The following is a 16866-nucleotide window of genomic DNA, read 5'->3' as shown; positions in this document are numbered from 1 at the left end:
GGTAATTGACAAGGTAGATTTAAAATATTCTCCTCATTATTACGCAATGTAACAAAAGAACCAATATTTGTAAGCTCTATAATGTGCAGTAACATATCCAATAACAAATGCAGAGCGTAGAGGAGATTGAAGGTGTATAATTCACCTCTAAGCAATATAAATTTATGGACGAAAAAAGCAATGTGCAAAATGAGGAAAAAAGCGCTTATTTTTGACAAATTTACTGTTTAATGCCGATGCCTCCAAGGCCATGAGAAAATACTTTTCATCCTTTTTGAACCATTACCCTCTATCTAATTGAAGCACTCCCACAGTGCCATTAAATTAGACATTCCAGGATTTTGACCGTGAAAGGAAATGTTAAATATTTCCAGGCCAGCCTGGTGTGTTATGGGCATCTCCTGAGATTGTCGGTCAAAGTGCATAGGGGAGGGGGAGGGGTGGTTAGGGAGGGAAGAGCGAATCAGGGAGTCATGACAGATGCAACACCTGTCCTTAAGCCTTCTCCCTCCATCACCAAGACAGCCTTCTTCCACCTCAAAAACATCGCCCGTCTCCGTCCATCCCTCTCCTCCACAGCTGCAGAAACCCTCATCCACGCCTTCATCACCTCCCGTCTGGACTACTGTAACAGCCTCCTCTATGGTTCACCCTCAAAAATCATCAATAAACTCCAATACATCCAGAACTCCGCTGCCCGTCTACTCACCCACTCCCCGACCCGTGACCATATCACCCCCGTCCTTTACAAGCTCCACTGGCTCCCCATCCCCCAGAGAATCCAGTACAAAATCCTCCTCATGACCTACAAAGCCCTCCATAACCTGGCCCCATCCTACCTGACTGACCTCCTCCACCGGCACACTCCCACCCGCACCCTCCGCTCTGCTGCTGCCAACCTCCTGTGTCCCCCCCCCCCCCCCCCATCCGGACCAAACTCAGATCCTGGGGGGACAGGGCTTTCTCCATCGCTGCTCCCACCCTCTGGAACTCACTACCCCAAACCGTCAGAGACTCCTCCTCACTCACCACATTTAAAACATCACTGAAGTCTCACTTGTTCAACACCGCCTTCAATCATTGACCGCCGCTCCACCTTATTCATCCTTTTCTGTTCATTTATTTCTTTATCTTTATGTTAGATCTAATATGTAAAGCGTCTTTGGGTTTCTAGAAAAGCGCTATATAAATGTAATGCATTATTATTATTATCTCCATTCAGGAACTCCAATAGCACTTCCAGTTGAAACGGAGCTTTACTTACACCTTCTCAAACCTTGTCCTTTGCATTTGGTGCTTGCGACATGGCCTCCTCTATACCAATGAGACCAAGGATAGACTGGGCGACTGCTTCGTGAACCACTTGCGTTTGGTCCACCAGGCCCTTGTGGAACTCCCGGTTGCAAGATTCTTCAATTCCCCTTCACCGTTCCCACACTGACCCCTCTGTCCTTGGCCTCTACACTGCAAATGTGAAATCGTATGTAAACTAGAAGATTAGCACCTCATATTCCAGTTGGGTTGTCATGAAGATTTGAAGTAACACCCCACCCACCCATGCTTCTCCTACGGATCTACCCTGGTCCTCTTAGGCACATCCTCCCTGCCCTCCATCACTCAGTTCTTTTCCTCTCCTCCTCCTCCTCCTCCTCCTCCTCCTCCTCTGCTTATCACCCACCCCTAGCCCTTATGAATCCCCTATTCCCCCCATCCCCTGATCTCCTCTACTAATCATTCCCTCCCTATGGTTCTACATTTCCACCCCATCCACTCACCTCTTTCTACCAGCTTTCTCTCCCGTACTCAAGTCTTGAAGGGTCCCGATTCAAAATGTCATCCATCCATTTCCCTCCACAGATGCTGCCTGACCTGCTGCATCCCTCCAGCAATCTGTTTTTCTTCAAGATTTGAGCATTTACAATCTCTGTTTTCTTTGATGTAGATGTGGCCCCAGCCCAAGGGTCATCTTTCCCCATGCTGATCTTTGAGGGGAGCTATTCTTTCCATAGCCACGCATTTACTTTTAATATACCTGTAGAATATATTAGGATTTTCCTTGATCAGGACTGCCTAAATCTGATGTATGCCTCTTTCTTTTTCTTGAACATCTCTCATCAACTAGGGTTCTCTAAACCTATCAACCGTGCCCTTCACCTTAACAGAAATGCTCTGCCCCTGCACTTTTACTAACTCACTTTTGAAAGCCTCCCACTTGCCAGCTGACCCCTGACCTGCAAACAGACTCACCCAGTCGATCTCCACGTTCCAACGTGATGCCTCCAAAATTGGCCTTGCCACAATTTAGGACCTTGTCATGTTGGGCCAGTCACGTTGTTGGGTCAGTCATGTTGTTGTCCATGACTACTCTAATTCTAGAACATTCCTTTCTACATAAAGAGTAAATAAATCTCAACTCATTGCTGTTTCCCATTCTCCTTCTCCTCGGTTTAACATGATAGGAAATCTCTGAAAGTCAAGGACAAACAATTCTACCTTCAGCAGGTAACACCTGTAATAAACTTGCTAACATCGTTACCAGTATTATTAGCCAGTATTATTAGCGGCAAAGTTAGATTTTTAAAAATGGCCGTGATGTTCCTCAGAATTCAACTTGATCATCTTGCCCATCAAATTCTTGCTGTGAACAGGATTCCATTAATGATCTCAAAGCTGCACAGTAATATCTAACTTGTAGTATTTTTTTTTTGGTTGCAGTTCCTCCAGTTATTCGGGTTTACCCAGAGAGCCAAGCACGTGAACCAGGTGTGACGGCAAGTCTCAGATGTCATGCTGAAGGCATTCCCAATCCCATGATCAACTGGTTGAAAAATGGAGCTGACATTATTCCCAAACTGTCAAAGCAGCTTACTCTGCAAGGTAATGTGGTACAGTTGTCTGGAAATATTCTACTTGCATTTAGGAATGTGTGTGTACCAAACTTTAATAAGTTCTTAAGAGTAACTGCATGGGTAAATGTAATCCTAAAATCACACTTACTGTTTATTTAGGATGTAAAATCTCAAAACTTTACTTTAGGCTTTAGACTTAGACTTTAGACTTAGAGATGCAGCGTGGCAACAGGCCCTTCGGCCCACCGAGTCCGTGCCAACTAGTGATCTCCCGTAAGGTAACCTACATACAACAGGGACAATTTTACAACTTACCTAAGCCAATTAACCTACAAACCTGATGTATCACAAAATGCTGGAGTAACTCAGCAGGTCAGGCAGCATCTAGGAGAAAGGGAATGGGTGACGTTTCGGGTCGAGACCCTTCTTCAGACTGCCTGACCTGCTGAGTTACTCCAGCATTTTGTGATACCTTCGATTTGTACCAGCATCTGCAGTTATTCTCCTACACAACCTACAAACCTGTGCGTCTTTGGAATGTGAGAGGAAACCAGGGCACCTGGAGAAAACCCATGTGGTCACAGGACAGACAGCGCCCTTAATTAGGATCAAACCCGGGACTCTAGCTGTGTAAGACAGTAACTCTACCGCTGTGCCACTGTGCTGCCCCTTTATATTAATCCTGTAGAGTATTACATTGTAGTTTATTCATGGGTTCCTTTGTTCCTCATTTCTTAAAATTTAAAGGTGCCACATCCCACATACTACAACAACCTGTAATGTAGGCCAGAGGTATCTTCCCATGAGAGTCATCCTGGAAACTCTGGCCTGGAACATATCTGTGTTTGTTTCTTCTTTCTGAACTCAAGACCTCTGAAGAATGATGAACAATCTCGGCTCTCCTTTACACCACTTTTTCAATCTATTTTCTTGTGGTTGGGATTTCCATCACATTATTCTCTCAGTCCCCCAGTGCGTACCTGCTATTCTGAATTTCAACCCAATTTTGTAGAACTTCCAAAAGAAATGGCAGGACATGCAAAGAGATTAATTCCATTTCTCAGAAATATTGATTGTTTTTTTCTCCAAAAGACCTGTCACTTAATTCCAATTATTTCTCCTTGCAAACAGGATTGAACGGGCATCAAGTTGAAATCAGGTACATCCAGAATGTAAACAAAATCAGACAATTAGTTGTCCTAATTACCCATAGCTAGTAAAAGTGGGGAGCTATCTTGAATGGGGTGGAGACTTGTGCAGGGTTACGATGCAAATTGTCCTCTCAGCTGAGGTACGAGGGTTATACGGATTCATTGAGTCATAAAGAATAGAATTTTTGCAGGATAATTAATGCAGGACATGGCAGTCTAGTTTATGACTCCATATTGACTCCTTGTAAAGCACATTAGAGAGCTTGGTCTCGTGCCACACGTCTGAAAATTATTTTTCATGAAGTATCTATCCAATTCCCTTTTGAAAGCCCCAATTGACTCGCTATTCACCATCTCAATTGGTACCATACCTCTCTGTGTAAACTAAAACTGTTTTCTCCCCCCATCCTCTGCACCATAGCCCATCAAATTGAGCCTGTCCTCAAACCATCAACAAATGGGGACAGGAACTCTAATTCTCCTTTCTGTATCCACTACACTAATGGAGAGCATGTGCATCTCACCAAAATCTCCTCTCAACGTTCTTTTGTCCCCTGGAGAACCAAGGAGCTTTCCAATCCTATTCAAGAGCCTATGAAGTAAGAGCACGAGTGGGCTACAGGGCCTCTCAAACCTGCCTCAGATTTACGTTCTGGTCTGTTTTCCATTACCTTTGACTCCCTTACAATCCAAAAATCATCTATCTTTGACTATGACAGCTTTCTGGGATGGAGGATTTCAAACATCCATGATACTCTGAGAGAAGATATTCCTCCATGTCCTGTCTTAAATGGACAAACCCTGTTCTGAAACTATGCTACCAAGTTCTAGATCTTTCTCAAGAGGAGGTATCTTCTTCATAATCCCATCTTGTCCAACCCAACGAAAATCCTATATTTTCATTAGATCACTTCAAAGTTTTCTAAACTTCTACGAACTATGCAACCTTAAGGCAAATCGTTTTTCCCTGGAATCAATTTTCTGAACCTTCTCCATCCCTCCTCTCAACAGAGCAACTGTGACAATGAGCCAAAAGATTTGGCCATCGGAAAAGCATGGTCCTCATCAAGCATGCTACTGAGCATAAACTCGGTGACCGTTTTGCCGAACACTTGTGCAGAGTCCACCTAGACCCACTCGATTTCACAGTGCTAAACATTTTAATTCCCCTTCCCATTCCCGTACCGAACTTTCTGTCCTGGGCCTCTACCTTGTCCAGAATGAGGCCACACGCAAACTGGAGGGATAGGACCTCATATTCCACTTGGGTAGTTTACAACTGAACGTCGAAAGCTACAAACATTGAATTCTCCAATTTTCGATAACTAACCACCAAATCCCCTCCCTCCATCCCCCCCCCCCCCCCCCCCCCCCACATGGTAGTGGTCTGGTAATGGTAAAGTTGAGTTTATTGTCATATACACAAGTACAGATACAATGAAAATCTCGCTTGAGGCAGCACAGGCACATAGACACAGACAGCACACAAAGCAGAAATTATACATAAATTATACATACGATATATATAAGTTACGCAAGACAAGGGAAAGGAAAGAGTCTGCAGAAACAAGACCTTAGTGTAAAACACAATTAGAAGACAAGTCCATGGTGGTGCAAAAGGTGGTCTGTAATGTTCCATTGCTGAGGTAATGTTAGGGATGTGCAAGTAGGTTCAAGAACCTGATAATTATAGACAATAGACAATAGGTGCAGGAGGAGGCCATTCGGCCCTTCGAGCCAGCACCGCCATTCAATGTGATCATGGCTGATCATTCTCAATCAGTACCCCGTTCCTACCTTCTCCCCATACCCCTGCCTCCGCTATCCTTAAGAGCTCTATCTAGCTCTCTCTTGAATGCATTCAGAATTGGCCTCCACTGCCTTCTGAGGCAGAGAATTCCACAGATTCACAACTCTCTGACTGAAAAAGTTTTTCCTCATCTCAGTTCTAAATGGCCTACCCCTTATTCTTAAACTGTGGCCCCTTGTTCTGGACTCCACCAACATTGGGAACATGTTTCCTGCCTCTAACTTGTCCAACCCCTTAATAACCTTATACATTTCGATAAGATCTCCTCTCATCCTTCTAAATTTCTGTGTGTACAAGCCTAGTCGCTCCAGTCTTTCAACATATGATAGTCCTGCCATTCCGGGAATTAACCTAGTAAACCTACGCTGCACGCCCTCAATAGCAAGAATATCCTTCCTCAAATTTGGAGACCAAAACTGCACACAGTACTCCAGGTGCGGTCTCACTAGGGCCCTGTACAACTGCAGAAAGACCTCATTGCTCCTATACTCAACTCCTCTTGTTATGATAGCCAACATTCCATTGGTTTTCTTCACTGCCTGCTGTACCTGCATGCTTCCTTTCAGTGACTGATGCACTAGGACACCCAGATCTCGTTGTACGTCTCCTGTTCCTAACTTGACACCATTCAGATAATACTCTGCCTTCCTATTCTTACCACCAAAGTGGATAACCTCACACTTATCCACATTAAACTGCATCTGCCATGCATCCGCTCACTCACACAACCTGTCCATGTCACCCTGCAACCTCATAGCATCTTCCTCACAGTTCACACTTATTGGAAAGTAGCTGTGTTGGTGCGGGACTTCAGGCTTCTGTACCTCCTGCTGATATTAGCAGCATGATGAGGGCATGATTGTCGTGATCCTTGATGGTAGATGCCACCTTCTTCAGGCAGTGCCTCATGTCGATACTTTTGTTGGTGGGGATGGCTGTGCCATAGTGGACTGGGCTGAGTACACCATTATCTGCAGCCTCTCACATTCCTTTCTGTTGGAATTGCACACCCAGCCGTGATGTAAAGTATCAGGATACTTTCTGCAGTGCATCTGTAAAGGTTTGTTTGGGTATTTGGTGACCATGCCCAATCTCTAGAAACTTATAATAAAGTAGAGGCACTGGTGTGCTCTCTTCATGATTACGTCTATGTCCTGGGTCCAGGACTGGTCATTCAAGATATTCGCGCCCAGACATTTGAAGCTGCTAACTCTCTCCGCCAGCGACCCGCGAATGTATACTGACAGTGGTCTCCCAACTTCTCCCCTCTGAAGTCAACATTTGTTATTGTTGAGCAAGAGGTCGTTGTTGCAGCACCACTCAACTAGGTGGGCTCACTCACTTCCTGCTGTATGCTGACTCATCACCACCTGTAATACAGCCAATAACAGTGGGGCCATTGATTAATGTATAAATGCCATTGAAGCTATGGGTATCTACAAAGTCATGGGTGTAAAGAGGATAATAATAATAATAATAATAATAATAATAATAATAATAATAATAATAATAATAATAATAATAATAATAATAATAATAATAATAATAATAATAATAATAATAATAATAATAATAATAATAATAATAATAATAATAATAATAATAATATATTCCTTTATTCGTCCCACACTGGGGAGTTTTACAATGTTACAGCAGCAAAGTGGATAGCAAGAGAGCAAGAGATCATTCATTGTAAATAAAAGATACATAAATTGTCATCAGTTTTTCGTGTGTTCTTAGCTGTTATTGTTGACTCGTCTGCTGGGAGCAGTGCTGGTTGTGCAGTCTCGCAGCAGCGGGAAGGAAGAGGCTAAGTGTGCAGCTGTGAGGTACACCCATAGTGATGGTCAGTCAGGAGGAATGTTGTTACCAATGTGCACAGAGTCGGGTCTGCGGTGGGAATGTTAATAATCAAGTTGCAAAGGAAGGTACAGAGGCTCATGTCTTCGAGATTGATGAGGGGTTTTGAGGGGATGATTGTGTTAAATGCCAAGCTGTAGTCAATGAACAGCAGCCCAGGTATGTGTTCATGTGTCTCTGTACCTCCCTTTGTAACTGGATTATTAACATTCCCACCAACAGACCTGACTGTGCAGGTAGGGTCACAGAGTCTCAGTCATACAGTGTGGAACCAGGCCCCTCGGCCCAACTTTCCCACACCGGCCAACATGCCCCAGCTACTCTAGTCCCACCTGCCTGCATTTGGTCCATATCCCTCCAAACGTGTCCTATCCATGTACCTGTCTAACTGTTTCTTAAACATTGGGATAGTCCCAGCCTCAACTACCTCCTCTGGCAGCTTGTTCCATACACCCACCACCCTCTGTGTGAAAAAGCTGCCTCTCAGATTCCTATTAAATCTTTTCCCCTTCACCTTGAACCTGTGTCGTCTGGTCCTCGATTTCCCTACTCTGAGCAAGGGACTGTGCATCTGTCCGATCCATTCCACTCATGATACTATACACCTCTACGAGCTCACCCCTCATCCTCCTGCGCTTCAAGGAATGGAGACCCAACCTACTCAACCTCTCCCTATTGCTCAGACCCTCTCGTCCTGGCAACATCCTCGTAAATCTTCTCTGATCCCTTTCAAGCTTGACAATATTTTTCTTATAACATGGTAACAACATTTCCTCCTCGCTGACCATCACTGTAAGTGAAGCTCACAGCTGCAAACTTAGCCTCTTCCTCTCTCTTTACGCCCGTGACTGTCTAGCTACCACGGCTCCAAATGGCATTTGTAAATTCAACAATCGCATCACTGTCAACGAGTTATCATCAGAAAATAATCCACTTCTGACCTAATAATGGAAATAAAATTGTTGAATAAGCAGCTGAAAATGGGTCGGTCAAGAACACTCCTGAAATATCGCCCTGGGCTCTGGGATGTTTGAGGCTTAGGAATTACAATTATCTTTTTTTTTTGTATGAGGTAAGACTCAAACCACTGGAGTGATTTTCTCCATGGTATTCTTTAATTAGTATTACCAGGAGTCCTTGATGCTGAACTTTTGTCAAATGCTATCTCGATGTCAAGGGTGGAACTCCCACCTCACCCATCGAATTCGGCACTTCTGCCCATGCTTAGGACCATGCTGTGACAATGTCTGGAGATAAATGATACTGATGAACCAAATTGGCTGTCTATGAGCATTGTTCCCGTGAGTGGATACAGCTTGATAGCCAGGGCGATGACACTTCACATTATGTAGCTGTTGACTGAAATTAGACTAATTTGCCGATTTGGATTTGTCCCAATTTTCTGAATACAATGCGCAAAGGCAATTTACACCATTCATTGCAAAGAGGAAAACTAAACCCTGTAAACATTGTCAATCTGAAATAATAGTGGAAAATGCTGGCAGAACTCATCAGGTCAGGCATAATTAGAGAGAAAAAAAGATTTAATATTCCATGTGGATGCTCTTTCATCAGAACATGAGAAGTCACTGACCTGAAGTATCAATTCTGTTTTTTTTCTCTGCTGATGCTTCCTGATCTGCTGGCTATTTGTTTATTTGGGGTTTTTTCTTGCACTTCCTTGAATTGGTAATTGTAATGATACAGCTGGGAGCTGCTGCTTCTGGAGCCAAGTTGCTTCAATGCTAAGTTGTGAACTGGTATTTGATGTATTTGGTGCTCGCAACTATTGATGTCATGCAGAGTGAATTGAATTGGCTGACGACTGGCTACTGTGTTGGTGGAGATTTCACCATCTCACGGTGATGGTGGAGATGGTGGAGGAAGCTGAGATGGGCCATATATTCTGCACTTAGGGCTGAACATGGTTGTGAATGTTTCAGCTTTGTCTTTAGCACTCACATGTTGGATTCGGACGTCATTGAGGACTGGGATATGATGAGAGTCCACTTTTCCCATTATCAGTTTAATCCAGCGCTGCCATTCACGGTGTAATGTGGCACGGCGGCACAGGACTTGGCACAATGGGATCACAAGCTCAGTTTTTCCAAGACTGTCATCATTGAGTCAGTGTGGCATGCTCCAGGGACACTCTTGCCCATGTTCTCTTGTCTGGACTGCTCTTTCCATGGTGGCCAGATTCATCTGACTCCGAATTTCTGATTTTTTTTCGCAAGCCACAAAAGCAGATGTGTGGCATCTCCCAATTTGCTGTGCTCTGTCGCATGAAAGAGTTCACCCAGTCACATGCTCATATGCTTGTCCATGGGGCATCTGTGGTGCTGTGATTTCCCAGCATTCCTGTCTTCACATGAGCACAGGCAGCCATCGACTGCACACATGCCCATAATGCACATGTGCCCATAAGGGCTGCCATTAATAATCCAGATATTTCCTCAACAGTTGCTTTCACATTCAGTGGGGTGGGGTGGGGTGGGGGGCAAACAGCCAGGCATTTTCCTGAGCAAGCACTGTCTGGAGAGAAAGATCCTGAAAAAAAAGAGTGGCATCTGCTTCCCTGGCTCCTAAGTCTCATTCATGGTCCAACTACAGCTGTCTGCTGTTGCAATGAAAAATGTGCAAGTACAATAGTTGACAATGAAAATACCATTAGTCCTCGCTGGAACATGATTTTAGAGTAAAGCTACCGGCAAAAAGTCCCAGCAGGGAGGAGGAAAGAGACATTTATTACATGGGCTATGAGTAATTCCTTGATAGATGCTTGCTAAATTGTTGCCAGAATGAACTTGGAGGGAACAATCCCACGACAAATTTTAGCATCATCATAGTTTCCCAATACTAAGCCCATGCTGGCGCTATTTGTTCGCCGCTTCTCCGTCAGGATAGTTTGTCTGTTTGTTTTTATGTCTTGACTGTTTTTGTAAAGCGTCTTTGAGCATTTGGAAAAGCGCTATAAAAAATAAATGTTTATTATTATTATTATTATTATTATTATTATGTATCACATAATAATCCAACAGAGGCTTCTTTGCAGTCTATCTTCATTGATCATGAACACAACACATCAATTAAGGAATCTCTGATCCAATTACAGAATTGCTTTTCAGTGTAGAGCAGTTTGGGCAGCACAGTGGCACAGCAGTAGAGTTGCTGCCTTACAGCACCAGAGACCTGGGTTTGATCCTGACTACAGGTGCTGTCTGTATGTAGTTTGTACGTTCTCTCTGTGACCGCATGGCTTTTCTCCGTGTGCTTCAGTTTCCTCCCACTCTCCAAAGATGTACAGGTTTGTAGGTTAATTGGCTTCCAGGTTTGTAGGTTAATTTGCATCGGTGTAAGTTGTCCCTGGTGTGCAGTATGTACTACTGTAAGGGGGATCGTTGGTCGGCACGGACTCGGTGAAGGGCCGAAGAGCCTGTTTCCGCCCTGTTTCTCTAAACTAAACTAAACTAAGCTAAACTAAACTAACCCTGACATATGTTGTGAGACATGAAACCTATTTCTTCCATTGACTGAATGAGTGGGGATTCTCATACCTGGAGGAAGCCACTGGACCCATTTCCATCAGTCCCTTCCACTAATGAAAATTGTGGATCTCCATGTTTTCCCTACTGCACTGGATCGTTTCGCTCCTTCTTTGGTGAGGCCTTCCATGTCCCTTTCAGAGATGGTGGCAACTCTCTCCATCTCTCCCGCAAGCTCTGTTTCTGCACTGGTAACAAATAATGTTGGTTGATGTTGAATGTCTGTCATGGAGAGTGTGCCTTTAAGGGCTAACATCCTTCTTGGGCTGGCGTGCAGAAGATTGTCAGAGGCTGTGTTCAGCTGGGGTTTGGTCCCATTGGGAACTCTGCAGGTCCGGTTTTGCTGCAGGTTTCTGAGCGTAAGCCACAATAACACGTTTCAAATGTATTTTGGCCATTTTCATGATTGTTTGCAAGGGATCTGACTGGGCATTAGAGTTATATGCCGAGCAGTTTTAGTGTGCCAAAAAAAAATCGCAATATCCAATTTCCAGGCAACATTTCCTAATCAGATAGCCTGGAAATGATGGAAATATATGTTGTGACATATGTATTTTTAATTTTAGCAAATGGAAGTGCAGTGCATATTAGCAATGTGCGCTATGAAGATACTGGAGCTTATACTTGTATTGCCAAGAATGAGGTGGGTGTGGACGAAGACATCTCATCACTTTTTGTGGAAGATTCAGCAAGAAAGACACGTATGTTAAACCTTTGAGAACATTCCTACTAGTTTTTTTAATTAAATTTGCACGTATTTATTTTTGTGTTTCCAAGATTGTGAACGAATTTTGTTTTACGTAAGGTTTTTGTACAAAATTGAAATGCAAAGTCTGACCCATACCCTGCAATATTTATATTCTGAAATAATGTTAGTATTTGTAAGGTTTTACATGTGTTCATACAATGTTCCAATGTAAAGTTAAGTTCTCATCACTGAGATAAATTAAGAGAATAATGATTGGGAAAATTAATAAGCAGGATTGACTTCTAAATGCATGTTCATTCGCTCAGAGTATATAGAAGAAAACAGAAGGAATTCTGAATTTTGGAGACATTTGTTGACTAAAACATGCCAAAAAAAAACATGATCTACTTTTTCCAGATGTATATGAGAAGGTTTTGCTAATTAAATATGGTGTGTCTGGACATCAATCGGACCTAATATTTCGAGAGAAATAATTTTATTGAATTAAGAGGGATGAATAGTGAAACTTCCACAAAGGTTTACAGGACACTCTATGCCTTTTAAAGGTAAAGGGGAATGATTTCAATGAACTGAATAACAAACTGGATTACAAAACAACTGGTTCAGATACACAGGTCTTTCTTTGGGGTTTTCACTATGAAATTGATTCAACTACTTCCTGAATGTGAGGGAATTTAAAATATACTGAACTGTAATGGCCAGGAAACAAACCTGGGTCCACTGCTTCAAAAAGAACAGATGAAGATATTTATGTGCGGACAGTTCATCCAGAATGACATGTGTGTTAATCCTTTGGGATCATTTGTATCCCTGTTTCTTATCAGTATGAATTTTGTGTTTCCATGTATGTAAATGGATATTATGATAGATGAGGTTCTTGTACAAAATGAAAAGGAAAATGGTCTCTATTTTGCAATATTTATGAGATGAATAACTATTATACCACAGTAACACTGACCCAATGAGTCCCTTGGTGTGTCTGATCCTGAACCATACTTAGATGCTACTAAGTAGAGCACATTTGTTCATTTGAGGAATACAACCTGTCAAGTCTTATATGTTTGCTGTATCTCAAAGATTTTGTTTCGTGTTTTGAAATCTTAAAGAGAAATACCCTACGGAAAACTCCACTGCTGCACAGCGCAGTTCAAGGTGATAATGACCGATGGGACCAAGTGGATGTGCACACAACCCAGGGAGAGGGTGTGATGCTGTGGTGCAGGGGAGCAGCTATGTGAGTCAGTGGATGGGAGAATGTATCCAAGTTGGAATGGAGAATGGGGCAAGGAGCCTGCAAAGGGACTGGCATTGAGAGAACTGCGAGAACTGTTGAATCCAACCAACTTCTCTCCCACCCAAACGCACCCGCTTGTTTTGTGATTGCTAATATTCCTCACAGTACAAGTACTAGCTCATTCTAGAATGCAGCTTGCCCCCCCCCCCCCCCCCTCCCCCACCACCACCCCCAGGCCCAGCATGTGTGGGACACCACCCCACATCACCCAGCTATCCCAATGGTGTGAGCCAACTCTCACCTCCAAATGGACCAGCATGTTATGGTGTGCCCTTTCATCTCCCAGTGCCCCATCTCAATAGGGTAGAAGACTAAAGTAGTAGTTCTAACCGCATTTTAGTCTTCTGCCCGATTGAAGGACCAAAATGTTGATAGAACCCCCGCCCCACTGGACCAGATTTCTGTAGGGCTCCTATCAGACCCATCCCACTAATTCACTGACTCAAGGCGCGGCTAAAGGACCGTTTACAATCTGGTGACTGATTTCTACAGGTAAAGCCATGCAGTCTATGAGGAGTTGTGTGGGGAAGGGAGGGGGGGGGGGGGGGTGGTGTAAGAGAGAGAAGATGATTGAGTGAAAGTTGAGATAGAAAAAAAGGGAGAAGCATGAGAAGATAGAGAGATGGGGTTAAAATGTGTAGGAGAGAAAGGCGGTGCTATAGGGGGATTAGGGGGTTAATGGAAATTGAGAAATTGGTGAGGTAAAGAGGCCAGAGCAAAAGGAGAGAGAAGGGGTAAACGGGAGTGGCTTGGGAGAAGGAGATGGGTGAGGGGGGGATGGCGGAAGATGAAAGAGGCAGGTGGAAGGGACAGGGGAGGGAGTGGGAGAGAGGGAAGGTGGTGGGGAGAGAGAGATGCAATGCATCGGTGGTGGGAGAGGGAGAGAAGGAAGAGGGGTTGCAAGGGTCCTATAGCAGCAATAATAGGACAGATAGATTGGAATATTATCCGTGTGGTGTTGGTGCTGCTTATATTGCATTGTAATAGCTGCATTGCTGAATTTAGCGAATTATGGCATTGTTTGTTCCAAATTTCTGTTGATCAACTCTTCAAAGTTCTGAATTTATCTTTTATGCCAGAATGTTGCTTTATCCGTATATTTCAGAATTAGTCTTTTTCAATTCACAATCAAATTTCTTGAAAATTGGAACCAACCTATATGCGGATGAAACCTGTGGAAAGGAACTGGAGATGCTGGTTTACACCAAAGATAAACTCAAAATGCTGGAGTAACTCAGCGGATCAGGCAGCATCTCTGGAGAAAATTAATAGGTGATGTTTCGGGTTGGAACCCTTCCTCTGTGCAGTCTGATGAATGGTTTTGACACGAAACGTCACCTCATCCTTTTCTTTGGAGATGCTGTCTGACCCACTGAGTTACTCCAGCATTTTGTGTCTATCTGTGGTTGAAACATAGAAACATAGACATAGAAACATAGAAACATAGAAACATAGACAATAGGTGCAGGAGGAGGCCATTCGGCCCTTCGAGCCAGCACCGCCATTCATTGTGATCATGGCTGATTGTCCACAATCAATAACCCGTGCCTGCCTTCTCCCCATATCCCTTGATTCCACTAGCCCCGAGAGCTTCTCAATTTCCTAAATTAAACTCTATTTGCCAGTTTTTTGCTCCATCTTATCTGGACCCCATTGAAGTCATGACGTGCCATTTGTTTCTATTTTCAAATCATTGGCAAATTTAGAAACATTGCATTTTGTTCCATCCTCCAGGTCATTCATTAAATTGGTAAACAATGAGAACCAGGAACTGATCTCTGTAAACATAGAAACATAGAAAATAGGTGCAGGAGTAGGCCATTCGGCCCTTCGAGCCTGCACCGCCATTCAATATGATCATGGCTGATCATCCAGCTCAGAAAACTCTTATCTGTAAAATAGATTAGTTGGTTTAACTGGAATAACCAGGATATTCAACAGAAAGTGACAGAATATGACTTCAGACAACCGTAAACTATATTCAGTTAGTGCTGCATCTTCTGTTCTCATAAGAAAAGTAAAAACAAAGTGAAGACATTTTTCTAAACACAAATTGCTGGGAGAACTCAGCAGGTTGGGCAGCATCTGCGAAGGGAACGGACAGACAACGTTTTGGGTCGGGACCCTTTTGCAGACTCTAATGAAGGAGTCCTGACCCAAACCATCCTGCCTGATCCGTTGTGTTCCTCCAGCACTTTGTGTTTTGATCAAGATTCCAGCACTTGCTGTTACTTTTTCTCCAAAACAATTGATCTTTTTGCTCTTTTTATGGCTGCAGTCCTTTTCTTGTCTGGGGTAAAGAAAAGGAGGTGCGGTCATATTTTGTCAGTGAGGCCCAGCGCAAATTGGAGAAACAGCACCTCATATTTTGCTTGGGTGGTTTACACCCCAGTGGTATGAACATTGACTTCTCTAACTTCAGATAGTCCCTGCTTTCCCTCTCTACCCCCTCCCCCTTCCCAGTTCTCCCACTAATCTTCCTGTCTCCGACTACATCCTATCTTTGTCCTGCCCCCTCCCCTGACATTAGTCTGAAGAAGGGTCTCGACCCAAAATGTCACCCATTCCTTCACTCCATATTCTTATTTGTTGAGAAATAGAAAACATATTTTGAAAGATAATTCCGAATTGAGTGCAATGAAGATACTTTGACAATTTATATTTTTAATTAACAATTTAACAAGGGGTGGCATGGTAGCATAGCGGTGGAACTACTGCCTTACAGCGCTAAAGACCCAGGTTCAACCCTGACTACGGGTGCTGTCTGTACGGAGTTTGTATATTCTCCCCTTGACCGCGTGGGTTTTCTCGGAGATCTTCGGTAGGTCAATTGGTTTGGTTTAAATGTAACATTGCCCCTAGTGTGACTAGGGTGGCGTTAATGTGCGGGGATCGCTTGTCGGTGCAGACTCCGTGGGCCGAAGGGCCTGTTTCCGCGCTGTATCTCTAAACTAAATTAATATGAGGATAACCCAAGTAGAGACACCTGTACAACACTTGAGAACAAGTGTTGTGTGAATTCACACAATTTTACTGAAAGACATCTCAAGAGAATTTTGTAGAGCTTCAGAATTGCTTGTGAAGAGGAACAGTATCAGAAACTTTAATGTCTTTATGATTACCATAGGAGTCAATTTACAATTAACCCTTCTGAATAATGAATGAGAAGTCATTTCTCAGCTACTTCCAGACTGAGTTCAGTATTCACTTCATCGTTCAAAAGCTGGAATTATAGCTGATCGGTGAGATGAGCCATGAGCCTTCTGCTGCAGTTTATTCAGCTTTATGTAACTTAAAGGATTTGTTTGCTTCCCTTCCAAACTTCTTTATTTATACAAAGTGAGATCAATTTAAAAAGCCAGATTAAATTTATTGGAAAAAGAAAAGACACAAAGTGCTGGAATAACTCAGCAGGTCAGGCCTGTTATTGTGCCTCTCTAGAGAACATGGATAGTGTCTTTCAGGTCAGGACACTTCTTCATAGTTTCCTTACACCTGCTCATCCCACAATAACAGGCAGGAGTTCTGCTCCACCTGCCCATCTCATGGGAACAGACTTGGGATTCATTCCATCCGAAGAACTCTGTGTCTGAAGAAGGATCCCGACTTGAAATGTCCCCCAATCCATGTTCTCCAGGGATGCTGCCT

At 43.4% G+C, this 16866-nt stretch overlaps 1 protein-coding gene across 2 annotated transcripts in view; it reads left to right on the top strand.

The window, feature by feature from the left end:
• Positions 1-16866, top strand: part of fstl5 (follistatin-like 5) — a 614890-nt gene that overhangs the window by 513495 nt on the left and 84529 nt on the right. For both annotated transcript variants that reach the window (XM_078406756.1, XM_078406747.1), the window contains exons 9-10: positions 2716-2877; positions 11782-11916. In XM_078406756.1, the coding sequence (XP_078262882.1) occupies positions 2716-2877; positions 11782-11916 (297 nt within the window). The remainder of the gene's footprint in view (positions 1-2715; positions 2878-11781; positions 11917-16866) is intronic.

The sequence above is a fragment of the Rhinoraja longicauda genome, chromosome 1, assembly GCF_053455715.1.
Source record: "Rhinoraja longicauda isolate Sanriku21f chromosome 1, sRhiLon1.1, whole genome shotgun sequence".
Classification (NCBI taxonomy): domain Eukaryota; kingdom Metazoa; phylum Chordata; class Chondrichthyes; order Rajiformes; family Arhynchobatidae; genus Rhinoraja; species Rhinoraja longicauda.
This window is presented reverse-complemented; position numbering and strand designations above follow the sequence as displayed.